This window comes from Ziziphus jujuba, chromosome 5, assembly GCF_031755915.1.
Source record: "Ziziphus jujuba cultivar Dongzao chromosome 5, ASM3175591v1".
Taxonomy (NCBI): domain Eukaryota; kingdom Viridiplantae; phylum Streptophyta; class Magnoliopsida; order Rosales; family Rhamnaceae; genus Ziziphus; species Ziziphus jujuba.
The window spans coordinates 6,603,230-6,630,587 of NC_083383.1; the positions used below are offsets into that span (position 1 = coordinate 6,603,230).

The following is a 27,358-nucleotide window of genomic DNA, read 5'->3' on the forward strand; positions in this document are numbered from 1 at the left end:
ACCATGTTGATTTAAGCTATAGAATAGACAAAAACCTAACATCTAACTTAATCAAGGACAAAAATGCAAACACTTGAATGCTATGTATAAAAAAGTGAAAGAAATTCTATAATACATTATATGGGATGATTAAGTATCAATTTCTTCAACTACTTTTTTTGACCAATTGGAATTTTTTCTAATATATATTTTTATAAAAACCATATACTTGTGAAAAATGCTGAATCAATTCTTCTTCCCTTTATTCCGTCTTCATAAATTCTAACAATGTTTTTCTGTTGTAGTATTTTGTTAGGTAAACGATGCAATGTAATATCTATAATTCTATCAACAATCAAATATGCATACTTTAATCATCAAAGTCTAGTTAACCTAGTTTGGAGTTTCAGATCAAGGATTGGAGTCATCAAAGTCTAGTTAACCTAGTTTGGAGTTTCAGATCAAGGATTGGAGTCATGACCTGATGTTGGATAAAAAAAAAAAAAAATTGGTTGGGACCGCATGTTTAACAAATTATATTATAAAACGTAATTTGTAATTGGAATCTTATAGATTAAGAAAATAAAGTGATGATGTCCCACTCACTTTTTTTTTAAATTAAAAATTAAGAAATTGCGTCAGTAGAACATTTTCAGCAGTATTTGGTTATTGGTTTGAATATCATCATGCTTACAACCTCAAACTTTATGCCAATATAATGGAGTGCCTTTCTTCTATAATGTAAAGGAAATAGAGAAATAATGAATACAATACATAATAATTCTGAGGTTAATTTATGTGGAAGGGGAAAATGAAAATAAAATGGATTGTCTTTGATTGGGAAGCGTCCAATGCATATCTTATGGGAATATGCCAATTATATGTGATGCGATCATGGATAGCTACGTCCAGATGTAGATTGCAAATCAAAATTTAGGAAAAAAGAAAAAAAAAGAAAAAAAAAAGGCCACAATCGAAATTAACAGCTAAAAAATATATAAACTTCGCCTTCGTCGCCTGTGAGATTCGAACTCACGCGGGGAAACCCCACTTACTTAGCAGGCAAGCGCCTTAACCACTCGGCCAAAGCGACGGGATGATACAACTTTGAGCTTTTGAAAATATAGCGGAAAGAACGATGTAAACCGCGTTCCCTTCTCAATTCGAACTTTTACTTTCGGCAGAGCGATTTCTCTTCGTTTGTGTGTGTGGGCGCGATCGGAGTCTAGAACGATAATCGTTACCAACGAAACAGCTTATATAACATAACGGAAACAGTTCCGTTCTCGCATACACAGAGAAATGCCGATGACGGTGCAATCCGCCGGGAATCTGTTGGCACACGATCGCGGCGTTTTGACTGCGGTGGTCGCCGGAGCATCCAGTCTTTCTTTCGTAGGTTCGGGCTTCATAGTTCTCTGCTACGTCCTCTTCAAAGAGCTCCGCAAGTTCTCATTCAAGCTCGTCTTCTATCTCGCCCTATCTGTAATTCTCTTTCCTCAGTTTTTTATTTTTAATTTTTTTGTTAATGATTATAATTCTCTTATTTTTTTAGTGCGTGTCAGATCTAAGCTTCTAACCACTCGCCCGTTCTTCTTTCTCGAATTTAGTATTTGATTTTGGTTGTTTTTCTTTACTTTCTGTTTTGGAAACTTCAGCTTTTTCGAACTTTAGGAAACTGAATTATTTTCTACTGTTTTAATGTTTATCTTTTAGTTATCTGAATCGTCAGTATTATAGCATTACGAACTCTTTGCACTATACGAGGCAAAATTACTGCGAATAACACACTGGAATGGCAAAATGGCTCTAATTGTTAGTAGTGAAGTTTAGTAGTTTTTTCTACTATGGATATGAAGTTAGAAAATAGAATGCAGTTACATTGGAGCTTTACTATTTTGATCTAACCTTTTTCTTCATAGAATTTACTTCAATTTAAACCTATTTAAGCATTTATCACTTTGTGTTACTTTTCAAAGTTGATTCAAATTGAAGAAATAGTCTGCGAAATGTTGAACAAGTTGGGAACAGAAAATTGTTTCGAGTAATTGCAATATGAAAAACTACCTGTTATTAGGCATTGGAATAAAAACTCCAACCAAATCACTTTCACCTATCAAAAGAAAGGAAAAAAGATTTACATATTAAAGCTCTAAAAATATTGTTTCAAATTCACTTGCTGCTCTTGTGTCATTACAAAATATAGTTTTTCATGGACAAAAAAGTAGTTAGACAACATAGTTCTTTTAGTCTTATTTGAATTTTATTTTATTATTATTTTTTTTTCAGAGATCTAATATGTTAATTTTCTTGAATACAGGATATGCTTTGCAGCTTCTTCAGCATGGTTGGGTATGCTTCATGGAGATAGTGCAGTCACACACATATACAGACACAAAGAAATATATACATATATATAAATTATGTATGAATGTGTAACATGTGTGTATATTTCTTCTGAAGTTGGCTCTTATGCTAAGTTCCAATCTTGTGCAGGGATCCATCCAAAGGATTATTTTGTTATGCTCAGGAATATAGCACTCATTTCTTCTGTGTGGCATCTTTCTTGTGGACTACAACAATTGCTTTTACTCTTCACCGTACAGTTGTTAGACACAAAACAGATGTTGAAGATTTGGAGGCTATGTTTCACTTGTATGTGTGGGGTACGTGTTATTTAGTTGTCTAGAATATTATTTTATTTGTTGCTTCTGTATTAAAAGTTTATACTTATTCTATAGTTCAAACTTTGATGTACTTTTTAAAAAAAAAAAAAAAAATTGCACCTGCTGGCTTCTGTCCTCAAAATCCATATGTTGAATATGGTGTTAGAGAAAATATATTATTTTTTTAATGGAAGTTGCTAAGCATATACCTAGACTTTGATTTTTGTATAGTCTGATCCTGTTCGTTATGTTTATTTGAAGTTGGAAGCTCATTTAAGTGTTAAATGCTCTATTTGCAGGGACATCACTAGTTATGACTGTCCTTAGATCTATTGGTAATAACCACCATGGACACTTGACCTCGTGGTGTTGGGCACAAACAGGGCGTACTGGTAAGGCAAGTGCATAGGTATTAGCAATAAGATTATGGACTCTTTCATGTACGTTTTCATTTTTTCTTTTCTCAAACAACCTGGGAATTTCTTATAATTTCTCAATATTTGTTGGATTTTCTTATAATGATTTATGCTTATGTTTACTGATTCACCACATTAATTAGTAAGATGGTAATTAGGGAATCGTTCATGATTTTGGGGAAGAATATCTTTTAGATTGCAATGCAGTCATTTAAACTGTAATTGTTTATAAGCAAAGCAAGTGATGTCAATTTAATCGTGTAAGTTTTTCTGTCTATGCAAAATTGACTGCTATTGAAAGAGTTGTAAAGAAAATTTTATATAGTATTGGACTAAGTTGATATCTTGAAGTGTTCAAACTATTCTTAGATTTGTCAGAATGTGTAGTTGAAGCTTTAATGGTAGTCTCTAAAACAAGAAAATAACCAATTACTTTGAGGCCTATCAAGGATTATGAATGCTGGAAGATGCTTTTCATAGACAAGGAAAGCTGAAAAATGGAGCCAATACCTTCCAAATGTTAGCATAATTTATGTCCAATCAATCATGCAATTGCCTTCTTTTTGTGTGCTATAGTATAAACATTCTGCCTATTTTGCAGGCAGTTCACTTCCTAACGTTTTATGTGCCACTATGGGGTGCAATTCTTTACAATGGTTTTACATACTTTCAAGTGATACGCATGCTAAACAATGCAACTCGAGTATGTTTCCTATTCTGCATTTCCATTTTCCTTCTAGACAATTTTCAGTCACTTGTGGAGTCCATACTTATGCTGTGAAATTTCAGATGGCAGTAGGTATGTCGGACCGAGCATATCAACAAGATGCAAGAGCAGACATGAAGGTATGCAGTGTTATAAATAGTTTACTTGGGTCAGTTTCAGGTTCATATGTATATAGCTTTGTGTGTGCTTGCTTATACATAAATATATATATATATATATGTTATAGAAAGAGAGAAAGAGAGGGAGAGTTTATGTGAGGAGAATGTAGAAAATAAATATTTGTGTTTGTCCACATATCTCCTGAACATTTGCAATATGTTTTTATGACATTTTCCTTGTTAAAAGGTCAATAAAGTCGCCTAATACTTTAGAGGAATCCCAACTTCCTGCCTTTTTGTTACAGTTAGGGGCCTTGCACATATCTCTTTATTTCCTTCCTGGTTTTGGCAAAAAGAAAGTTTGGAGATATGCATTTGGAGTATTTATTTAGAATTTTGCTGCCTCCTTTTTCTTTTCATAATTGCTGTGAAAAGTCAAAACTCCTATATTATCCTTCACACTATCAGTCAATGTGGTAGTCTGCTCTCTTTGATGTTCACTGTTATGTCTGTTGAGCTTCCGTTGTATCAATCGATGTCATTTTTTTTTTTTTTTTTTTTCACAGGCTTTAAATCGGTGGGGATACTATCCACTCATTCTGATAGGATCATGGGCTTTTGGAACAATAAACCGCATTCATGACTTTATTGTGCCTGATCATAATATCTTTTGGCTCTCGGTGCTTGATGTTGGGACAGCTTCACTTATGGTAATGGGATGTTATGTGATATAAATGTAGTTTTTTATTTGAGTTTGTGCAGATTTGCATGTCTATTGCAGTTTCCTAATGTCATTGAACTCATATGTCAAGATTTAAAATGATAATTTTGGATAAATATGTTCTTGTTGTGCTCATTCTGCACACAGAAAACAACCAACTAGAAACCCATTTTGGGAATGAATCAATTTTCCATTATTAGATGGTTATATCATTCTGAAGATCTAGTGCATTATTGTTGATCATTTGGAGTTGCATTATGGTTTTTACTTTTATTTAAAATCTGACATTGGACATCCAAGAACATTTCTTTGTGAATGTAACTCCATTAAGTTTAATTTACTGATTTATTGCTCGTTTTAAATTAATTATTACTTTTTTCTTGTTGTTTAGGGCCTCTTTAACTCAATAGCTTATGGTCTAAACTCTTCAGTGCGTCGAGCAATATATGAAAGATTGGATCTGTAAGGCTCTGACTCCCTCTCTCTCTCTGTATTTAACTATTTTCGTTTCAAGTTCTGATAAATGCATCTAGGTCAGGCCAACCCAACATCAAACATTAAACATAGAATCTGGTGCTACTTTAAGTTTGTCAATGATGGGAAATGATCGCTTTGTGTAGATCATTGTCTTCGAAGTTTCATTTTAATGTTGTTACTTGGATTCAGAATATATAAGTGAATAGTTTTGGTTGCAATCTTTCATCAGGTTCTGGCCAGAGAGGTTTCGGAGATGGTTCCCCTACAGTTCAAAGTTCAAAAATCAACAGCAAGAGAGTGAACTAGTTTCACTGAAAGTTCAAGATGAACAATAGCAAATTCGAATTATCTGTAACTCAAGCTTGCATACTTCATCTCCTGCCCCAATTTTCAACATTTTTTTCCCTTCACAGGTTTGGAACTGTGAAACAAAAGACACAGCATCAGTGACAGATCTATTTAATTGCCAACGTGATTCTCTCCTCTACCCCGTTATTCTCCTTCTCAAGGCTGATTTAAAAGTTCCTGATAGATCTTCTGGTTTTTGGAAAAAAGGTTTACTTCGGAAGGACATGTGAAAATTTGTACAATATACAGAGAGATAAGGTTAAAGTGCTTCTCCATTGATTTATGTAAGATAATGTTGTTGATTAGGAGCTCTCTATTGTCCTAACCTCTTGATGTTTTCATGTAAATGTATCTTTTTCCTTGCTTGGCCTTTTTTCCTTTTCACAATCTAATTCGTTGTTATTCTTCAAATTTGACCTGTTTTTGGCGTTTTTCATTTTTTATTGAAAAAGTTGAAGAGAACCAAAGTACAGGTTTTCTGTTGTCTAAACGGGTGTACTACTTCAGCAGCAAAAGTTTGCTATTAGATTTCAAGGACAATGAAGTTTGGGGACTTCCAAGGAGAGTGAACTGGCGATAACTACTCTTAAAACAACCTCCAAACTAAGTTGAATACAATCCCAGTCCTTATAAATATATTTTCTTTTTATGGGCAATTCTGTAATGCAATAAATTTCAGAAAAAAAATAAAATCAAGGTTGGGAGACGAAGCGGATGTTGATGATTCTTCCCAATATTTGACTACCATTAGAGTGTTCCTTCTCCGCGGAATTCATGGTTTTTCCCGGAAAAGTTATTTCCCCTTAAACCAACAACAAACTTGTGGCAAGATATTTATAAGAAAAAAAAAATAAGAATAATAAAATACTGTTAATTTCAGTTTTAAAAGCACAACTGTAGAATTACAGAATGGCCAAAAAAAAAAAAAAACCATAAAAAACCCATCTCCCTGAACATAGAGATCTTTTTTTAATTTATACCTTTTAATTTGATCAGTCGTACAAAGGGGGGATGAAAAAAAAAAAAAAAGAAAAAAAAAAGAAAAGAAAAAGAAAAACTGAAGCCGATCGAATCCGATCCGATTTCTTCTTTTTCGTGTTTGGACTTCAAGCGCAAGCACAAGGATTGTCAACAACAAGCGTGATATCCTCATCCCCACCTCGGAAAACCAAGTAACCAATGGCGAGACCCAACACCACGGCCACAAACACGCCTCCGTTGAACGACATGATCGCGAGCATGAGTAGGTACCCGATTGCCGCGTTGACGCCGAAAAGCGCAGCTCCACCGAGTCTAGCCTGTGACCACTTTCCCTGGAGGCGGGAGAACTTTTGGAGAAGAGGGATCTCGATCTGCGCCGGAGACGACGACGGGGAAGGTTTTCCGGCGGAAGCAAGTTTGAGGCGGAGTCGAAGATCTTCCAAGTACTGATAGAAAGCAGAAACAATAAGGCAGGCCAGTAAGGTGAGGATGTAACTGGTCCATGAGTTGGTCCGCCATGAGTCAATCAGGAGGGTCACCTGCTTGCTCCAGTAGAAGGTCATGTGCATCATCTTCGCTGAGTTTTTTTTCTAGAGAGAGAAAATTATCGGATCGATTTCCAGAGCGAGAAAGAGAATGGATACTGCTTTAAGACAATTAGGTGAAAAGCTCTGGTTTTCAGAACGATTCCGTGTAAAATTTCGATTGGTAGATAGAATTATACGAGAATGGTTTTTTTTTTTTTTTTTTTGGTAATTGTATACGAAAATGTGATTGTATTGTATTTTTCTGTGTACTGCAATGATCGTTGGGTTACTTGGATACGTAATTACGGTGATGGGGATTTACATTACTAAAATGGCCTCGGAAGGCGCTTTTATTACGATTTCGTATACCTTCTTCTCTTGGTTTGTATTGTGTTTATTGGTCTATGTTCCTTTAGACCCTTGTTTTTGTAAAAGGCCGATTGTGGTAATACAATAGAGTGGGCCAACTTAGTCTTTTGAATCAAAACATTTTGGCTTTTCTTTTTTGAATTAAAACTTGATTGGACAATGAAAGGAAAAGGAGGAAAATGTCAAAGCGAATGATTAAATTCTCATTTTAGGATTTTTTATAAGATTAATTTATTCCCACCGTTATCCTAAAAAGAGTGAAAACATATATAAGATTAGAAAAATGCTATTACTTGCATCATATACCTGAGAAGAAAATAAGTTGATCACCATGGACTTGATGCTCTTAAAATGTAGGAATTCCCTTTAACAAGTTAACTAAGATGGCAGTTGCGTAAGTATGATAAAAAAAATTAATCCATTAGAAGGGGAAATGGCGGAAAAATGCAGTACAAAAGAGACAAACAGTAGTACGAGACAGCACATTGTACGGATCCAATCTTAAAAATAAAATAAAAATAGATGCCATTGGTACGATCATTCTTAGCTCAAGGCTATTACAACCACCCAAAAAAAAAAAAAACACTTGGCTTTGCGGCCTAATCCATCAGAGTTGGCTGTTACCTTTTGGAATGTGCCAACAAAACAAAACTGGAAAAAAAAAAAAAAAATCAGTGGTAGAAGGATTATTTATTTTTATATAATTTTTTCATAAATTTTTAACATATAATAAAAAAAATAATATAATTTTAGAATAATTAATATAATTTAATATTTGAATAAAATTATATTTTTTCACATGTTAAATAATTTATAAAAAAAATCATATAAAAATCGCCTAATATTATCTCAACAAAACTCGAATGCTAACAAAACAATTCTATCTATATGGGGAGGGTCAAATTGAGGATTTTACGTCACCTTATAAGTATGTTGTTATTATTATTATTATTATTTTCATTTTCATTCACCCAAAAAAAAAAATTGTTATTTAAAAAAATGTTATGTTAATTTTTCAAATGAAAAGCAACTTCTGATTCAAAATCAAAAGAAAAAGAAAAAGAAAGAAAAGCAATTAAATAAAGGAACCTAATAACCTTAAATTTAATTTCCTTTTCTATTTAAAAAAACTAAATTAATTACTTAATTAGAAAAAAATTTTAAAAAATAACCGTGACTAATAATGTTATGAAGCAAAACAGAAAATAATAATGGTTTCCTTTTAAATAAAATGAAATGAAGAGCATCCTAGTCTCTCTCACATCTCATAAAGGCATCATCATCCACTGAACTCGGCTATTACCAAACAAAAACGTCTTTCCTCTCGTAATTTGTAAACAAAAACACTATTATTATTATTATTATTTTGGCTGATAAAACAATCTCTGAGCTTTAGCTGGTATTGTTAACAGAACATTGTATTCGGATATCTTTTGGATCTGGAGGTGGAAAGACTTTATTGGGCCTAGTCTTTTTGCACCTACTAAGCCTAGGCAAGGATGAGCATAATTTTAGGCTTCGGACAAATAAAAGAAAGGGGGAATTGCCCTATACCTATATTAGAAAGCCCGTAATGAAATTTAACCACCTCCTTTTAATTTTTTTCGTTTTACTTTTTTAATTTTTAATGTTTCCAAGTTGTCCCTTTCAAATATCAAAGAGAAAAATATACATGAAAGCCTATTTCATTTTTCCCTTTTAACAGAGAATGAAGAAAAGAGGAAGAGAAAGTGAGAGAGAATGGCGAGTTCTTCAAGAGGAGAGAAGAGTGGAGGAAGCATCTTAGGCTTAGTAATCAGCTCCGCCACGCTCTTGGCCGTGGGGTCGCTACTGGTCTATTACATATCGGAAAAGGTGCTAGTGGTCTGATGTTTTCATCTTTCATTATAGGCAATTTGAGAGGTAAAGGAGAAGTGCGGTAACATTGACGCCTGCCCACATCTTTTTTCTAATCTCTATCAGCTCTTAACCATTCAGTAAACCAAAGCCATCCAGTTGTGAAAAAAATAATAATAATAAAATCTATTAAAGCACCATATTTACATTTAAAGACAAGACACCAGAGCATGTTTTATTCATATTATATATGATACTAAACAGAATTGAGGGATGCTTTTTCACGGAGGAAAGGAAAGCAGAGGTGGAGCAAGGATTTTTTTTTTTTTTTTTTGGTAAATAGGATTGTGTGTGGGTTTTCTCAAAAAAGAAGATAAAAAGGAAAAGTAGAGATGTCAGGGATTGAAGGCATTTTGGGAAGGAGAAGAGGAAGAGTAAAGTAATTTTTTAGTTTTATTGAGGGTAAAATAGACAGTAGCGTGTAGGAAAAAAAAATTTGGAGGAGAAAAGGGTAAATATCCTTAACCCTGTATTTTAGTGGGCGTTGGAACAAATTTTCCTAAATAAAATCTTCATGCAGACCCAACCCCAACAACAACTAACAAGAGATAAAATCTGAAAGTTAATTCAAACAAATTTCATTATCTTGGATAGAATATATATTTTTTCGAAAAATTTCAGATATACTTAACCTTATCTAGTTTTAAAATTTTAAAGTTCAACCAAATAGTATAATATTATCCGAATCCCCAAGCATTATTGATGCATAGTACATTAAGCCAGTACACCTGAGAATATGAGGAAGGCTGGTTTTCATTCTAATTGCGAAAGAGACAATAAATTTACCTATAACAATTACACTCCTACTTCATATTAATAGGCACTTTATATGTTCTCATTAAAATGTAATTAACCAAAACTTTTAAATTAAAAAAAATAATAAATGAAACGTAAAAAACATGTTGAAATTATGATAGGTTTGGAAAATTTAAAATGGGCTAAGGTCTTGCGCTTTTCAGCCTCTCTGGAAACTACGTGTCTCTGGCCACTCGTCTTTGCAATTCAATGGATCATAATTTTCTTCCTAGTGTAACGCCAACAACTACCAGTCCAGCATTGTGGCCCACTTTAAACCCAGATACTTCTCAAAGGTCTTCTATCAGGTAGAGCGATCGAATGGATTCACTGCCATTGAAGCATCCTTTTCCTAGTTTCCAATCCCAAACCCAAGCTTGCAGAGGCAAAAAAACACAGGGAATAAAAATTAAAAAAAAAAAAAAAAAAAGGAACTTGGTGTGTGACAGTATGAAATTCATAGGCATTGAACTAGATTATGCATGTGATTAAAATCCTCAACAAAGGCAATAATACAATAAAAAAGCAAAACTTAACGCTTTGAAATAAAGAAAATAGCCATGGGCTTGACTAGATTACAATAAAGAAATAAAGGAATTGTACATCTCAGTGAGGCATTTTTAACATTTTAAAACCACTACATGCACCTAAACTTACCTAAAATTGAAGAGTTAAATCAATCAACCAAACTAAGAACAATTAACAGGATGTTAAAATGGTCATCCTTTTTTTCTTTTTTCCCTAAGAATTTCGCGTCTCTGTTATGGTTTCGAAGCAGCTTTCGGATCGAATGAGCGGCGGAAATTTATCAGAATTATGCTTTATGGGGAGGATCCAGACTCCGCCGGAGGACATGTTTCATGGCCGAAATCAAATGTTCAGTGGCATTAACTGGAGGGTTCGATAGTTTGAACTGCTGGCGGAATTTCATTTGCTGTTTCACTGCTTCTTCGGTGCAAAGATTAAATCTAAGAGCTTGATCCTTAACGGCTTCGGCACACAGTCCACATATCCACCGACCGTATCTCTCACGCATGCGAGCGATGTACGCGAAACTACATTCTTCCGTCAACCCACAGCAATAGCAATTGACCACGTCTATGCCGCCACTAGAGATCGCTTCAGCCACTTCTGCAGCCATCGATTATAAACAATCCGTTTTGAAGACAAGTTTACACTTTTTTTCTTATAGCAATCCCGAAATAAATTCCTTATTTAGTTTTCTTTGGCGATGATAATGAAAAAGCCTTTGATCGGCTATCATTCCCGATCTATATCCTAGAGAGATGAGATTTTCTTTCCTCTAAGGCTCTCTGTGTGTGAGTGTGTAATTATGGAAGGAGCAGGTAGATGAATATATTTATATGGAGAGAGAACTTTGATGTGCCTAATTACTCGCGCTTTGTAGGGGTGTTTTCTCTAAATCCTGATATGTTCGTGTTCTAGTCGTCGTTGATTGCAACTTTTCAACGTAATCCACCGAGTTTCTCTGCCACGCATAAATTAGGTCGCTCAGAACTTTTATTATATTTTATTCTACTCTCTTCTCACGTGTCGAAGTATATAATACACAAACAAAAGAGAAACATGATGTTTACGATGTAATATGATTTATTTTTTACAAACTGATAGAGATTGTTGATGTTGATTTCCAAAAATTAATATATATTTTTTTTAGTAGTTAGCACTCCACGTAAGATTATTGCTTTCTTTTTACTTATTATTTTATAAATTTTCTGTGCTTAATAATTGTAATTGATAACGAAGATGGGTGTGGACTTTTTATTTATTTATTTTATTGAGATTGTTGTGGATAACAAAAACAAAAGATTAGTTAAACGGACTCTGAGAGGCAAGTCTCGGTGATGCCAGGTATGAACGCATCGACGTGGCACGAGCGGGATCAAGAGAACGAGCATTGTGATTTTGTGCACGAACTACAATTAACGAAGTACGGAGGTAGCCAATTATCTGCAGCCACGTTATAGTACCTTCCTTTTCTTGCTTAAATCCAGCCTCTTATGATTTTCTCTACAGCATCAGATTTTCAAGAGTAATTGCTAGTCCATATCACTGTAGTAGGGGCTTCCACAGCGTCGTGTATCCTCAAATTGTGGTCCCCACATCAAACCTCGTAATAAGTGCAAAAGAATAAAAAATATAGAAAACAAAGCACACGTCTAGCCACGTGTATTTCGAGGCTTCCACAGAAGAGACGCGGCAAGATGTTAAAATATACTATCTAGGATAATCCCTTTGTGTTGTTTTTTTGGGTAAATTAATCCTTTTGTGTTTGTGTTTGTGTTGTTAGAAGGGAACTGAAGCCGAAGCTCATTTTCAGACTTTCAAGTTTCAACTAAAAATAACCACGTGCATATTTAAGTGTGAAATCAAACTTTTTCCTAGTTTGAAATTCTATTATTATGAACCAAAGGGTAATTGTGTTTAATTATTATTGTGTATAATAGATACGAGGCCAATTAGAATGTGCCTAACTTTTCACCGTCTACGCGATATGTATATGGTCAAAGCGTTGGTTCCGTATAGGAAATGTCCTTTCACAAGTATATGTATTTTTATCCAAGTTCGTTTTTAAAGTGTGTTTTGATCCTGTTCAAAATAGTTTTGGCCATATTATAGTTTGAGTTTGTTTTACAATATTTTTAATCAGTATTACACAATTTTTTTTATGCATGTATTCACGAAAATATAGAGTGTTTCTTAATTTCTCTTGTTTCTCATTTTTTTTTTCAATGATTTTTAGACTCCATGTATACATGCCATATTCTATCTTAAAATTCAAGTTGAATTTTGAGTTTCATGTTTTTTCCCCCCTCGCATCTAACAATTTCTAAAGTATACGTAAAGAGCTTGTGCACAATACACACAACTAATAAATCAGTTGGAGAATAATTTCACCTTCGTAAGTTTTAAAAATAGTTATTTAGCTTTTTAAGTTTTAGACATATTATCAGAACATTTTTATTTCATGAAATTAACAATGTGGTGATTTAATTTTCATTTTTAATTATAAAACCAAAAGAAAAACAAAAACATGCATGTGAAACATACTTATCTCGTGTTAAAATGAACGTAGGCACAAATTATTTAGCCTGTGTTTTTATCTTTTTAAAAATGTTGGTTTGGTCATGTGTTGTCTGTCAGCTAGTGTCTACTGTCCAGTGTAGACGTTCACACAACATGGAGCGTTGGGTTACATGACATTCATTTCTCGATCCCATGCAGGACTAATTGGGTAGGTAACTGCCGCACCTGGGCCCAATGTCCTTTGAGGCCCAACTAATTAATACTAAATTGGAGGAGTGTCACGTTCCTCCACTTTATCTTCAACCATGGATTGGTTTATTTGTAAAAAAATAATAATAATAAAATATTTTGGTTTATACAGGAGTGGACCATAGAAAGCGTTCGCTCAAACATTCATATCACAACCAAGTAAACAAAAATAAATAAATAAATAAAATAAAAAATTGCCATTTATTAAAACAATTCAATTTCAAGTTGGTCCAAGTGAATGGCAGATAACCGTATAATTTTAACCACTCATATCATACTGTTATATCCAGCAAAAATAAATAATAATAATCGTATTGCTAGTTGGTAATTATTTAAATATCCACATATATGTATTTAGTTTTCACAGACTTTTTATGTCTTTTTCGGACATAATATTTGAACTTTAATCATGGAATAAAATATCAAAACACAAGTACTGGTTATGTTGTCTAACTAATTTATGAGCCTTTTTAGTCATCCAGTCGATTGATTATTTAACATTTGAGGTTTTGGATTAAAATTGCAAGTTATATTTGTATTATCTTAGTTTTTAGCAGCCCTAAATACAATGCATCACCCCACTTCCAACAATTCTACCAACAAATACGTTAAATAGACTATCAGCTGCTCAATCTAAACACATATATTATGGGGACAGTGAACTACAAATAATACAAGTCATATGGTTAACATGACTAAAATCATATTTACTTCTCATTTTTTCAAAATAAAATACAATATGAAACATTGATGATTTAGAACTTGAAGGGACATGTAACATAAAATAAAGACAGCGTGAAAAAAGTTGATGAAGGATGGATTGTGATATAAGGGTTAAATATTCTATTTTTATTTTTATTTTTATTTTTTAAGTTAGTGAACAAAATTATTATTTATTTGTTTGTTCATTTTTTAGATAATTAAACCTATTTTTGCGAGAGATCTTAAACCCATTACTATCAAATTATTGATAAGTTGTAGGGGAAAAAAAAGAAAAAGAAAAAAAAACCAATAGTTGATAAGTAATAAGGAATTTGTCAACAGACTCAAAATAATAGACTAACTGGTCGACTAAATGAGAACTAAATTTACAGATACTATAATTAATTAGTTGCAAAAGCCCAAACAAGGACATCTAAATAAGAGAAATTAATGTGTACGTCCACCTGAATAAACATTAAAAGCTTTTAATAATTTTTAAAATTTTTTTTGGTCAATGGTTATGTCATTTAAAAAGGTGGAGAAAATACAGATAAATCAAAATTTCTTTTTATTTTACTACACAAAATAAAGGAAAAAAGGATGAGAATTCAGAATTGTAAATACAAATTTAAAGTCATATATATATATATGTAGAAAAAGAAAATACTAATAAAGTATTCGACGAAAAAAGTTAAGCTCACTTATAATTAATTAATAAACTTATTTTTTCACAAATCCCGATCGTAGTTAATTAATAATTAATTAATAAAAGAGCTGCACGATTAAGGAAGGGTCAATAGAGAGAGAGGGCCAGTGGGCTTTAGACACAGATAGAGAGAGAGAGAGAGAGAGAGAGAGAGTGAGAGACGAGGGTCAAATCGAGTGGCGAAGGGTTGGCTGTCTTTTATATTTTTGTGGTGGTGGTGGTGGTGGTATTAGCCAACAGGGTTTCAAACAAAAAAAAAAAAGAGAGAGAGAGAGAGAGAGAGAGAGAGCGAAAGGGGGGAGAGAGAGAGAGAGAGGAACCCCTGAAAGCTCAAGATAATACTGGTGAGACTCCCTAGCTCCATACTCAAACCAAAATCCCCAATCTTCCTTTCTTTTTTTCACTTTTTTTCTACACTTACTCTGATCTTATCTCCGCCGATGGATCCCTTCGATTTGGTTCGGAAAGGTATACATACCCACCGGATCTTCCACTTTTTGCATAGTCTTAAAAAAAAAAAGATTTTTAATTTTTAATTTTATTTTTGTAATTGTTATTTTGATTTATTTGTTTTGTTTGATTTCCTTAAATTTGTTACGGGAGTTTAATTTATTGAGATCTATTAATTTCAGTTGCTTGAATAATAATTCTATTTTGCTGTTTCAGTTTGGACTTACTTGCTTTTTATTTTTGCTAATTCATTGCGCTTGATTTTTATTAGATTCTGCTTTTTTTTTTGTTTTGGGGGGGGGGAGAAAAGAACAGAAAAGAAAAGAAAAGAAAAAGAACTGTTTTTTATATGCCGGTTTAATTTGATGAGGTCCTGTTTGCAATTAGTACTTGAGATTTTTGTGCATATTTTTTGTTTCCTGCTGAAATTTAGTTCAATTTGTAACGGATTTCTCTTATAATCTCAATCAATTTGATTATAGGGTTTATGGCCTTATCGGTTGCACGCTTTTTTCTTTCTGACAAATTGAGTTCGAGCTTTTCCTAGGTGTTTTGGTTCGTCTTCCTTTCATGCATAGTTAGTAATCCCGTGATATGCTTGTTACCTTCTTTTCGGTGAAGCAGTTGGAGTCTATCGTTTATCTAACCGAAAATGGTTGACTTTTTTATTTTTTTTATTTTTTTTGGGTTGAACTTTAAGTGGCCAATGAATCATTTGGGCTTGAGTCGTCTGTAAAAGTGGATATCCAGCTTTACTAGCTTGTCTACACTGGTTTCTTATTGATATCCTATTCTCAATCCAATTTTGTCTGCAACGTATTTCTAATTCAAATTTAAATATTTTTAAAAGATTGAAGTTTTTCCATAAAGAGGATGAGGTTTATGCTAGACATAACTTGAGCTTTCTCAGTTTATGCTATTTGGTTAAAATTGCTGATCTCTGTCTGTGGCCGGGACTTGAGTAGCATGTGTGCACCTTCTGAAGTATAATATTTTTGGCCAACGGACTAATCAAAGTGGTCTAAATGTACATGTTTTGCAGGGTTTGGTTGAAGCTTACTGAAGTTTGAGTTAGTCTCTTGTGCGGAAATAGTCTTCTTGTTTCCACTTAATCAAATAATGAGCTTATCCAAGAAAGGAACCTATTCCAACGATGCAAGGCTAAGCGCTGCAAACAAGGTTACAGCATTAAATCCAAATGCAGCAGAGTTTATTCCCTTTTCTCTCAGATCGCCATCATCTGGAAGTACCAGCACAGCGATATTTCCTTCTTCTGCAACTTTAGGAAAAGCAGTGCTAGATCGAACAGAGTCATCTGTATCAAATAATTCTGATGATGAAGCCCACCAATACTGGCGTCGCCAGCTTCCTGATGATATTACTCCTGACTTCAACGTTGTGGGAGAAGATGATTCTCATGGTCTTGGGAACCTCTCTTTAGCAGGATTGTCCTTACATGATGATAGTGAAGTGACCAGGTTTACTCCTACAGGCAGTGGATATGGATTAAATGAGGCACATATTAATGGTAATAACTTTTCACAAAAGTTAAGACTTTCTGGTTCCTCTTATGGGCAAGATCTGTCTTTGGCTGGTTTCTTGCGGGACAAGCAGATTCTAAACGGTAATCAGCTTGTTAGAAATGGTCAGGAGGGGCCTGCCTATGATGGAATTTCTAGACATGGGTTTATGAACGATATGTTGGGTGAGCATGCAATTGTGGATGATACTGATATCAATCCTGTGGAGTTTCTGGCTGCACAATTCCCTGGCTTTGCTGCTGAAAGCCTGGCAGAGGTTTATTTTGCCAATGGATGTGACTTAAATCTGACTATTGAAATGCTCGCGCAGTTGGAGGTATGTTTACGACTATAAATGATTGAGATGCAGTAAAAATGATTTAATTTTTGTCTCTGATTCTTCTTGTTTGATCTATTGAGGATCTGTATTAATAGTCTGCTTCTAACCTGCTAAACCATTGGGCCTTGTCTTTCCCCCTTTTTTCTCTTTTTTGCGTAATTATTATTTATGTGCCTCTCTCTCTCTCTCTCTCTCTCTCACACACACACACACACACACACACACATATTTATGCACACGTACAATTTCTCAACCCCTTCTACAACGGTCTTTCAAATGCACACATTTTCCTTGTGTGTTGTGTAAGTACATCAGAAGTAAGCAATGATGCTTAAATACTAGGATTTGCTATGGGGCAATGAATAATGCTGAGGGGTTGGATTCTAACTGTGGAGAGCACTACCTCTTATGCCTTATTTTAGCAAGGAGAGCTAGCCTCCATAGAGTTATGAGCCGACTCAATGCAACTATGGTCTTATGTCTATTTTCCAGTTCCATAATCAGTGTGGCGTGGTACGGGGGTTTGGTGATTCAATAGGTCACATCCTAATTTCTCTTTAGGATTGGTTGCTTCAATGGGGGCAGTGCTCTTAAGTTGAAGATTTGATTTGTTCTTTGACTATGCTAGATTGTTATTTTTTATTATATGGCTGTTACTTATAATTTCATTACTCTGACCAACTTCGTTGCATATATGGTTATATCATGGCATACCTTCTAAATTATAGCTTCAAGTAGATGGTGGTTTTAATCAAAATTTGAGCTCAAAGACCTTGTCGGCCCCCAACCTTAGTACAATGGAGTTTCCTGCACTTACTGCATCAGATGGTCAGAATGGTCCTTCGCAATATGCTGGAGATGATATCCAACAAAGTGGCAACCCTTATCGGCCTTCAGATAAGGACAACATGCTTATGTTTAAGTCTAGCTCTTCTGTACCATCTAGAGGTGGTCTAGGTGGTATAGATTTTGCTTCAGCAGTCAGGAAATTAGCTGCTCAGGATTCTGGAGTGTGGAAGTATGAAAGAAATAGTTCTGCAGATGCAACTATTGGTTCAAGTAGAAGTACCAACGTTTTGACAAGTTCATACAACAGTGGGCATGCAAGAGGCATCTATGGAGACAGGGTGCAATCTCGTGGTTCATCTTGGACTGCTCCAGTTTGGCTTGAAACTGGAGATGCTGTTGGTAAATTCCTTGGTCAATCAATTAATTGTGTTTATCTGCCTTTAGATGTGGAAAGATTTCTTCTCGATTTATATACTTTAATGATGTTGAGATGACAGCGAATATGTATTCTGAGCTAAGGGAGGAAGCCCGTGACCATGCACGTCTACGTAATGCATACTTTGAACAGGTTTGTCTTAATGGCACGTCAAACTATGTTGACCATAGAGAAGTACCCTTCTTTATTGGGCTTTTGTTGTTAGAGGCATGGCAAGTCCCCCTGGCCCCCTATCTTGGTCCAGGGGGAGGGGAAGTTGCGGGGGGAAAGGAAAAAAAAAAGAAGTAAAACTTTAAATTGGGAATTAGGGATGCAGCGTTTGTAGGTTTCATGGCATGATTTGTGATCTAAGAACAATCTATTATGTTTGTTTTGTTGCTTAATTTTCCCTTTTTGCATCACCCTGCCTGTAGAATTTCCCATTGATTTAACTGTAGTAATTAACTGAACGATTATACTAATTTTGAGGTATACATAAAAGGAAAAAATATGCAATTTTAGGAACAAACTCCGGTGGTACATGGTAGGCATAGATCTATCTCATCTATTGGTCTGAAAAGTGTGTATATTGACCGATAGATGTTGGTGGGCATGCTTTACCATTCACAACATTATTGTGCCACTGCAGTTTTATTAGAACACACCATGCAATATATTCTCTCTAGTGTATGCTGATTGCCTAGCCAAGTTTTACTTGTGAGTTTGCTCTGATCTCTTTTTTTTATTTTTTTGCCTCTTGCTGCTGTTCTCAAATTTATCTTCTGTATAATTTTAGCCTTGGCCATTTGCCCTTTAACTGAGAAACAGGCACGACAAGCATACCTTGCTGGGAATAAGGCTTTAGCGAGGGAGCTGAGTGATAAAGGGAAGCTGCACAATGGCCATATGAAAACAGCTCATGGAAAAGCACAAGAATCTATATATCGTCAGAGGTTTGTTGTTTCCTGCTACTTTTGCTTGATCCCTGGCTCCCAGCCATTGCCAATTTTTGTGTGTGTGTGGATTAGTAATCATTGCTACTTGTTTTAACACCTTACCTATCGTATGCCTGTTCATCTCTGTAGAGGATGGTTAGATATTTGATTGCTGATTGGTTTACTTCTCTGTTAACTCTCTTGGATGATAATCTTCCAAGACGAGACTGTTCTTTGTCCCTTCAAAAGTAATTCATTCAACGACGAAATTTCTAGAAGTTCTTTGACTTGTTTCTGCCCCTGTCTCTGTCTCAATCACTCATACACATGCATGGACATGGCAACCCATTTGATTTTTGAATGCTTCTGTAATCATATCAATTGTTGCCTGTTGTAAAGTTTTCATAGCAGAAAAATGAAGGCAGTAGGTTGTTCTCGCACAGAGCCAGATTTTTATCAGATTGCCATTATTGGATTTTGATGAGAGACTGCTACCATTGATTTACTGACTATTTTGAAATTGATTTCAATATACTCTGTTATCAATGTTTGACCGTTAGTTAATTCTGTTTATTTCAATATACTCTGTTATCAGTGTTTGACTGTTAGTTAATCATTTCATCGGTTCTGCTCTTCTTTGTCCATCGAAAATACCATCCAGGAACCCAGTGGGTCCGGATATGCAGGGCAATGGAAGAGGACAGGAGAGGATGATAGACCTGCATGGGCTGCATGTAGCTGAAGCCATTCATGTGCTGAAGCACGAGCTGGGTGTGCTGAGAAGCACTGCCAGGGCAGCAGATCAGCGTCTGCAAGTATATATTTGCGTGGGAACAGGCCATCACACCAGGGGATCCCGCACTCCTTCTAGGCTTCCAATCGCCGTACAACGATATCTGCTTGAAGACGAGGGCCTTGACTACACCGAACCACAGCCAGGGCTACTTCGAGTTGTTTTATATTGAGCCAAGGAGACAAAAGGGTGTGAGGTATAGGAGTTTTTTTTTTGACACAGCAAAAATCCATGAAGTCAATAGAGATAGTCATTCTTGTATCTGTACATGGAAGGAAATGAAGATTAGTTCAAATCTGAAAAAATGAAAAAAAAAAAAAAATTGAAAAAAAGGGGAAAAAAAAATGAAGAAAAAAGTTGGGAAGTTAGAGGGGAGGAGAAGAGGGAAAAAGAAAGCAGAAAGTGTATTATCAAAGGTTAACTGGTTGACAGCAGCGTTACGTTTGGGTAGCTGAGAGAGATCCTACATCGTCAGATTTCTCGCAACTTTTTTTCTACTTGTTAATTCTGTATCTTAAATTTTTTTTTTTTTTTTTTGGGGTCAAATTCCTCTCTGAATAGCAGATGTAACTGATAAAATTTAATTAATTACATGATAACTCACCTGCCAATTACGTCCCACGGACTAAAAAATGTACTATCATTAGTCTACCCAAACAACAAGTACACAATAAAAAAAATTAAAAAAAAAAAATAAAAGAAAAGGAAAAATTCCTCAACTACGATCTGGCCTCTGGAACGAAAAGAAAAGTAGTTCTATTCATTTTGTTTTTTCTTTCGATAAACGAGGCAAGTTATTTAAAAATTTTAAAATAAGTAAATTTTTTTTTAAAGAAAAATAAGTAAATTTATTTACCTTAAACGATATAGGTTTTTTTTTTTTTTTTGGGGGAAAAATTAAAAATCAAATGAGTTCCCAACCTGAAAAAAAAGAGTGCATATATATATATATATATATATATATCAAATCAATCTAATCAAAGACAATATTAAAGAGCCAATAAAACTATAAAATTAAAGTGTAGTAATTGGGATGATATAATCATATAACAATTAAAGGTTAATTAATCAATTAATTATTTTTCATGTTATACTTTATGATATATTGATATAAAATCAATCTTAATTTAAAATGATATTTTTGTCTATTTAGTTTTCTTTCAAATGTCTGATTAGTACATCACCATTAAAAGTTAATTAATTAATTTTTTATGTTGCACTTTATAATATAATGATTTTAATTGCTATGTTCAACTTTTTTTTTTTTCCGATATAGAATTATCTTTATTTAATAATGATTTTTTTTGTCTATTTAATTTTCTTACAATATTGATTAGTATGTTATTTTATTCATAATATATTTCAAGTGATTAATGCTTCGGATATTGCATTCAAAATGTAAATTATCATTAAAAAATTAATTATAGACATATCACTTCGAAATGATTATAATAAAAATATATTTAAAAAAAAAAAAAAAGAAGGAAAACGTTCAGTGAATCATATTCAAAGCGATTCAAGCCAAAGACCCTTACTTTCAAAGGGGGAAAAAAAAAAGAAAAAGAAAAAAAGAAAGAAATATAATTGTAAACATACATTGATTAATTATTGATATAAAACTACTATTTAATTACAAGGACTGTTGTTGATGGTGGGTGGAATCAATGTTTTTTGTGTAGAATTTTACGTTTTTGATGATGATGTTGTTGTTGTTGTTGTTGTTGTTGTTGTTGTTGTTGTTGTTGCACAGTAGTGACGGTAGAAGAAGCATGGCGAACAGGACTCTTTACACCGCACAGCTTGTGCTTCATCCGCCATGGGAATAACAATTCCAGACCGCAACCCTTTGGTGGAGAATACGACTGCCTCCTCATCACCGCTCTTCCACTACTACTCTCCGAATAAGAAGCCTCCTCCTCCTCCTCGTAATTCAGACCACCATTCTTCGAAATACTCAAAGCTGAAGAAGAGGCAGCCAATGCCGTCGCGTCGGGAAGAAACCGCTGAATTATGAAATTCGGTGTCACTTCCCCACGGCACTCCGCTAGCTTTAGCTTCAATCCATCCACGGCGTCCATTTTCTGAGATTTTTCCACTATGTCTATTGCCTCTGACAACGAGAACACATCTATTGCATCCGAGAAAACGTCCACGTCACCAATATCGTCCAACTCATTATCGTCGATGTCTACATCTCCGTCGAATCCGTCGTCGCAGTAGTAGTTTTGATGGCCTTTCTCGGTGGATTGAATCGGCGGCGGACGCCACCAGCTTGGAGGGAGCTTGGGAGGAGGGGTGGTTTCTTGGTCATGATCATCACGTGTATCGAAGTCCTTGGGTTTGCCAGGAGCCTGTTCCCATGAGAATGGAATCCTATCGCTGCTGCTTGTATTCCTGGAGGCTAAGTTGGTGCAAGATATTTGTAAAGTAGTGGGTGGATTCCCAAGACGCCTTGTTGATAGAAGTGGAGCATTGAAGTTTAGCGTTCTGCTGGGATGGTTTTGTTCCATGGTTTCCTCGCGTTCCTTTTCCATAAAGAGAGCAAATTGGAAGAAAGAAAAGATTGGATTTTTGCAGGTCCTGGTGAGATATTAGAGAAGAGAGGGGGAAAAAAATAAAAAATAAAAAATAAAATAAAAAATTATTAGGCGGTTGAGGGAAATAATTAAAAAGGGTAGTTAGAATTATGGGGTATCCCGTGGAGTCCATTGATTTTGAGTTGCTTTATGATGTCACAGGTGAAGTAGAAAAAGACCTTTGTGTTAGGAGGGATCAGGACCTTCTCAACAGTGCCAGAGCTTAGATTCAGAAGCCACAGAGAGAGAGAGAGAGAGAGAGAGAGAGAGAGAGAGAGAGAGGTGTATATTTATCTATCCATCCAAATGCAAAATTCTGAAAAAAGGCAGTTGGAATTATGGGGTATCTCGTGGAGTTTCGTTAATCTGATGCACTATGATATTTCCAAAAAGAGAGGAAAAAAAAAAAAAAACATAAAAACCAAACAAAAAAAAAGGACCTTTTTTGAGTTAGCCAACTTCAACGCCACCTCTATTTAATTTCTATATATACACTGTTTCTAAGAAGCGGGAACCACAGGACACAAAAACAAACGGTGTCCTAACAGAGAAAGAATAAACTGCCGCAGATACCAAACGACTTTTTCCATCTCTTTTTTCAGTCATTACCAAATCATGAATAATCAGCAGCACTTCTACAGCTTCTTCCTAGAGATTTGACTGAAATCCCTTTGCGGCTTTGCCTATATATATATATATATATATATACACACCTTAGAGAATGAGCCCACGAAATGAACTTGCAAGCCATCCTCAGAACCAACGCTTCATTCCCATACGTTCTCATCCATCGTTTCCACTTCTCTTCTCTTCCCAGTCGAACCAGCTCCATTGCTTATTCTCCCCATTATTCCCCATTCTCTTCCTCCTCCTCTTCTTCTTCCCAATGGTTCTCCATTCTCCGCATAGCTATTGCCACCGCCGACTTACCTCTCGGCAAGAGTGTTCATGCTCGTATTATAAGATCTAGCCGAGACCCAGATCGTTTTTTAATCAATAATCTTATTACCATGTATTCCAAATGTGGGTCGCTCTCTTCTGCACGCTGTCTGTTTGATAAATCGCCCGACAGAGACCTTGTCACCTGGAACTCCATTTTAGCTGCCTTTGCGCAGTCTGCAGGCTCTGAGGCTGAGAGTATTCAAGAGGGTTTTAACCTTTTCCGTCGTCTTCGTGAATTCTTTGTTTCGACTAGTAGGCTCACTTTGGCACCTGTTTTAAAGCTTTGTTTACTCTCGGGTTACGTATGGGCTTCGGAGGCTGTTCATGGCTATGCTGTTAAGATTGGATTGGAATGGGATGTGTTTGTTTCTGGTGCTCTCGTGAATATATATTCTAAATTTGGATTAATTGGGCATGCTCGAGCTTTGTTTGATCGGATGCCGGAAAAGGATGTTGTATTGTGGAATGTAATGCTTAGAGCATATGTGGAGAAGGGTCTTGGGGAAGAAGCACTTCTTCTGTTTTCTGCATTTCATCGCAGTGGATTACACCCTGATGATGTCAGTATGCGTTGTGTTTTTGCTGGGATTAACAAAGTTGTGTCTGATATAGGCAAGAAGCATGTGGAGCAGATTCAAGCATATGCAACCAAATTGTCTTTTTATGATGATGATTCGGATGTCTTTCTGTGGAATAAAACATTGTCCGACTATATCTATGAGGGTGAAAATTGGGTTGCTATTGAGTGTTTTATAAATATGGTTAGATCAAGAATAGAGTATGATCATGTGACTTTAGTTGTTATCCTCTCTGCCATTGCGGGTACAAATGATCTCAAATTGGGGCTACAAGTTCATGGTGTAGCGGTGAAATCAGGTTTTGATAATGTTGCTTCTGTTGGAAATAGCCTTATCAATATGTATTCAAAGGCGGGTTCTCTTCATTTTGCAAGGAAAGTGTTCAATTACATGGAAGAAGTGGACTTGATTTCGTGGAATACAATTATTTCATCTTGTGAGCAGAGTGGATTAGAAGATGAATCAGTGAAACTATTTTCAGGTTTATTATATGATGGCCTAAGACCGGATCAATTTACAGTGGCAAGTGTTTTAGGGGCTTGCTCTTCACTTAAAGAAGGGTTATATCTCACTGAACAGATTCATGTGCATGCAATTAAAACTGGTATTACTGCTGACAAATTTGTTTCAACAGCTCTTATTGACATTTATTCTAAAAATGGTAAAATGAAGGAGGCAGAAACTCTTTTCAAAAATAAAGTTCAATTTGATTTGTCATCTTGGAATGCCATGATGTCTGGGTATGTTAGCAGTAATGACAGTCACAAAGCATTGACACTTTTGAGTCTGATACATGAGAGTGGAGAGAAGGCTGACGAGTTTACTTTATCAACCGCTGCAAAAGCTTCTGGTTGCTTGGTAGCGGTGCAAGAAGGGAAACAAATTCATGGTCATCTAATAAAAATGGGTTATGATCAGGACTTGTTTGCTAACAGTGGAATTCTAGATATGTATGTTAAATGTGGAGACATGGAAAGTGCAATTAAAGTTTTCGCCGAGATTCCTTCCCCTGATGATGTTGCATGGACAACAATTATCTCAGGATGCATAGAAAATGGAGAAGAGGGGCGTGCTCTTTCTGTATACCATTGGATGAGGTTGTCAGGTGTCCAACCTGATGAGTATACCTTTGCTACCCTTGTCAAGGCCAGCTCTTGTCTAACAGCTTTGGAACAAGGGAGACAAATTCATGCAAATTTGATAAAGTTGGATTGTGCCTCAGACAATTTTGTTGGGACTTCTCTTGTTGACATGTATGCCAAATGTGGGAATATAGAGGATGCACATCGTTTATTCAAAAAGATGGAGGTTAAAAGCCTTGCCTCATGGAATGCCATGTTGGTTGGTTTAGCACAGTATGGAAATGCTGAAGAAGCTCTTGACCTGTTCAGGTTAATGAGATCTAACAATATCGAACCTGATGGAGTAACATTTATTGGACTTCTTTCTGCTTGTAGCTATTCTGGTTTTGTTTCTGAAGCTTACCAGTATTTTGCTTCAATGCATAAAGATTATGGTATTGAACCTGAGATTGAGCATTACTCTTGTCTAGTTGATTGCCTTGGCCGAGCTGGTCGTGTTCAAGAAGCAGACGAACTCATAAAATCAATGCCCTTTGAAGCTTCTGCTTCAATGTATAGAGCCTTGCTTGGTGCTTGTAGGCTCCAAGGTGACACAGAAACTGGGAAACGGGTAGCGGCGCAGCTCCTAGCTTTAGAACCATCTGACTCAGCAGCGTATGTTCTATTGTCCAATATCTATGCAGCTGCCAACCAATGGGATGATGTCAACAATGCTCGGAGAATGATGAAAAGGACAAATGTGAAGAAGGATCCTGGTTTTAGTTGGATTGATGTGAAGAACAAGTGCCCTAGTTAGTGGTGGATGATAAATCCCATCAGCAAAGTGATCTGATCTTTGACAAGGTGCAGAGTTTGATAAAAAGAATTAGAGAAGAAGGATATGTTCCTGATACAGACTTTGTGCTTCTTGATGTGGAAGGAGAGGAAAGAGCGTGCTCTGTATAACCATAGCGAGAAGCTAGCAGTTGCATATGGACTAATAAGCACTCCTCCAACCACCACACTCAGGGTGATAAAAAACCTTAAAGAGTTTGTGGGGATTGCCATAATGCCATCAAATACATATCAAAAGTTGCTCAAAGGGAAATTGCATTGAGAGATGCAGATCGCTTCCATTGTTTCAGGGATGGAATTCGCTCATTCCGTGATTACTGGTGATTTCATTCATCTTGTTTCTTTTGATCATTTTCATATCCTTTGGTGACAGCCATACTACTTTTCCACATACAATTTTCTGTGGCTACGATGGTTTACTATGTGCATATATTGAATATGTATGACTTTGATAAGAGAAATTTTGAGAGGAAGACAAGGACTGCAAAAGAGGAATGACCTCTCTGCAACTGCAAATTTGAATGGGAATAATAAACAGCAGACATGGGGTTTTTTTTTTTTTTTTTTGGTTTTTTTTTTATTTTTAAATAAAATAATGTTGATGAAACATAGTCCAACTTCTTTGATACATTGAGGGATCTGGGATTATCAAGAGTGGCCATTGCCAACTGTGCTCCCAAAGGGACAAAAGAGTTGTCAAAGCTAATACATTTTATTTGTCAATTCTTCTTTTAGACAATGTATTAAAGGCAGCGAAAAAGCATATTTATTTACCAAATTTTAAATACCAAATGTAATATTATTATTTTTTTTATCCTACAAAAACAGTGTAAAATTGTTTTATTCGAAACCAATCTCTATTTCAATTTGTAAATGTAAAGCTTATTGGAGAATTAAAAATGATAATTGGCTCTATATTTTAAACAGAGTAAAACTAATAAAGAGCCAATTAGAAATGCTTTAATAAATAATAATAATTCACATTTTTCCCCCTCACACAAAAGATAATTTTAAAAATTAAAATATAAATTGTAAGTAATAAATATAATTTTAATTGTGCTTAAAAAATTGTACAACAATACATAAATTTATTAAAAATTTTATCAATTTGGAAGGCCAATCTTACTCTTTATTTTGATTATGAAAAACAGGGTAATTCTTTAAAATAGAAAAAAATTAGTTTAAAGAATATGTTAGAGACACTGACTTGGCAATTATTTGATATGTAATACACAAATTCCAAGTCAATATATATACTTAATAATTTCTCCCTAAATGGGAATTAATATATATATTATATATATTTTTATTATATGGATAAATTATTTTAGAGGAAGGAAAATGTTCTTTATTGATGAAAAATATTTATATTATATTTGAAGAGTGATATGTTTTTGTT

At 35.0% G+C, this 27,358-nt stretch overlaps 5 protein-coding genes and 1 non-coding gene across 6 annotated transcripts; 2 read left to right on the top strand and 4 right to left on the bottom strand.

Annotated features, from left to right (window-relative positions):
- Positions 1 to 962: 962 nt before the first annotated feature.
- Positions 963 to 6,489, top strand: LOC107420147 (G-protein coupled receptor 1). The gene is made up of 9 exons (XM_060817430.1): positions 963 to 1,464; positions 2,300 to 2,331; positions 2,476 to 2,645; positions 2,945 to 3,046; positions 3,667 to 3,764; positions 3,851 to 3,907; positions 4,453 to 4,596; positions 4,999 to 5,069; positions 5,314 to 6,489. The coding sequence occupies exons 1-9, from the start codon at positions 1,282 to 1,284 to the stop codon at positions 5,417 to 5,419; spliced, it is 963 nt and encodes a 320-aa protein (XP_060673413.1). The 5' UTR covers positions 963 to 1,281; the 3' UTR covers positions 5,420 to 6,489.
- On the bottom strand, positions 991 to 1,072 carry TRNAS-GCU (transfer RNA serine (anticodon GCU)). Its single transcript has one exon. It is a non-coding gene; the product is annotated as a tRNA-Ser (tRNA).
- LOC107420148 (copper transporter 5.1) lies at positions 6,379 to 7,225 on the bottom strand. Its single transcript, XM_016029037.4, has one exon. The coding sequence runs from the start codon at positions 6,983 to 6,985 to the stop codon at positions 6,539 to 6,541; it is 447 nt and encodes a 148-aa protein (XP_015884523.1). The 5' UTR covers positions 6,986 to 7,225; the 3' UTR covers positions 6,379 to 6,538.
- A 3,589-nt stretch (positions 7,226 to 10,814) lies between these two features.
- On the bottom strand, positions 10,815 to 11,141 carry LOC107420094 (uncharacterized). Its single transcript, XM_025074703.3, has one exon. The coding sequence runs from the start codon at positions 11,139 to 11,141 to the stop codon at positions 10,815 to 10,817; it is 327 nt and encodes a 108-aa protein (XP_024930471.1).
- Positions 11,142 to 14,834: 3,693 nt separating this feature from the next.
- LOC107420129 (pentatricopeptide repeat-containing protein At4g33170) lies at positions 14,835 to 26,503 on the top strand. The gene is given in 10 exon segments (XM_060817085.1): positions 14,835 to 15,173; positions 16,198 to 17,012; positions 17,744 to 18,203; positions 18,302 to 18,372; positions 19,048 to 19,172; positions 19,816 to 20,111; positions 23,250 to 25,913; positions 25,916 to 26,042; positions 26,044 to 26,149; positions 26,152 to 26,503. Coding segments are annotated over 9 exon segments (4,719 nt in total). The 5' UTR covers positions 14,835 to 15,173; positions 16,198 to 16,274; the 3' UTR covers positions 26,284 to 26,503.
- LOC107420014 (uncharacterized) lies at positions 21,529 to 23,257 on the bottom strand. Its single transcript, XM_048476072.2, has one exon. The coding sequence runs from the start codon at positions 22,479 to 22,481 to the stop codon at positions 21,609 to 21,611; it is 873 nt and encodes a 290-aa protein (XP_048332029.2). The 5' UTR covers positions 22,482 to 23,257; the 3' UTR covers positions 21,529 to 21,608.
- Positions 26,504 to 27,358: the final 855 nt, after the last annotated feature.

Bases quoted from the DNA above. Each gene is read 5' to 3' on its own strand.
- LOC107420148 (XM_016029037.4), bottom strand. From the start codon at position 6,985: ATGATGCACATGACCTTCTACTGGAGCAAGCAGGTGACCCTCCTGATT.
- LOC107420014 (XM_048476072.2), bottom strand. From the start codon at position 22,481: ATGGAAAAGGAACGCGAGGAAACCATGGAACAAAACCATCCCAGCAGA.
- LOC107420147 (XM_060817430.1), top strand. From the start codon at position 1,282: ATGCCGATGACGGTGCAATCCGCCGGGAATCTGTTGGCACACGATCGC. The intron at 2,646-2,944 runs GTACGTGTTATT...CTCTATTTGCAG, and splicing joins GTTTCACTTGTATGTGTGGG to GGACATCACTAGTTATGACT. The intron at 5,070-5,313 runs GTAAGGCTCTGA...ATCTTTCATCAG, and splicing joins ATATATGAAAGATTGGATCT to GTTCTGGCCAGAGAGGTTTC.
- LOC107420094 (XM_025074703.3), bottom strand. From the start codon at position 11,141: ATGGCTGCAGAAGTGGCTGAAGCGATCTCTAGTGGCGGCATAGACGTG.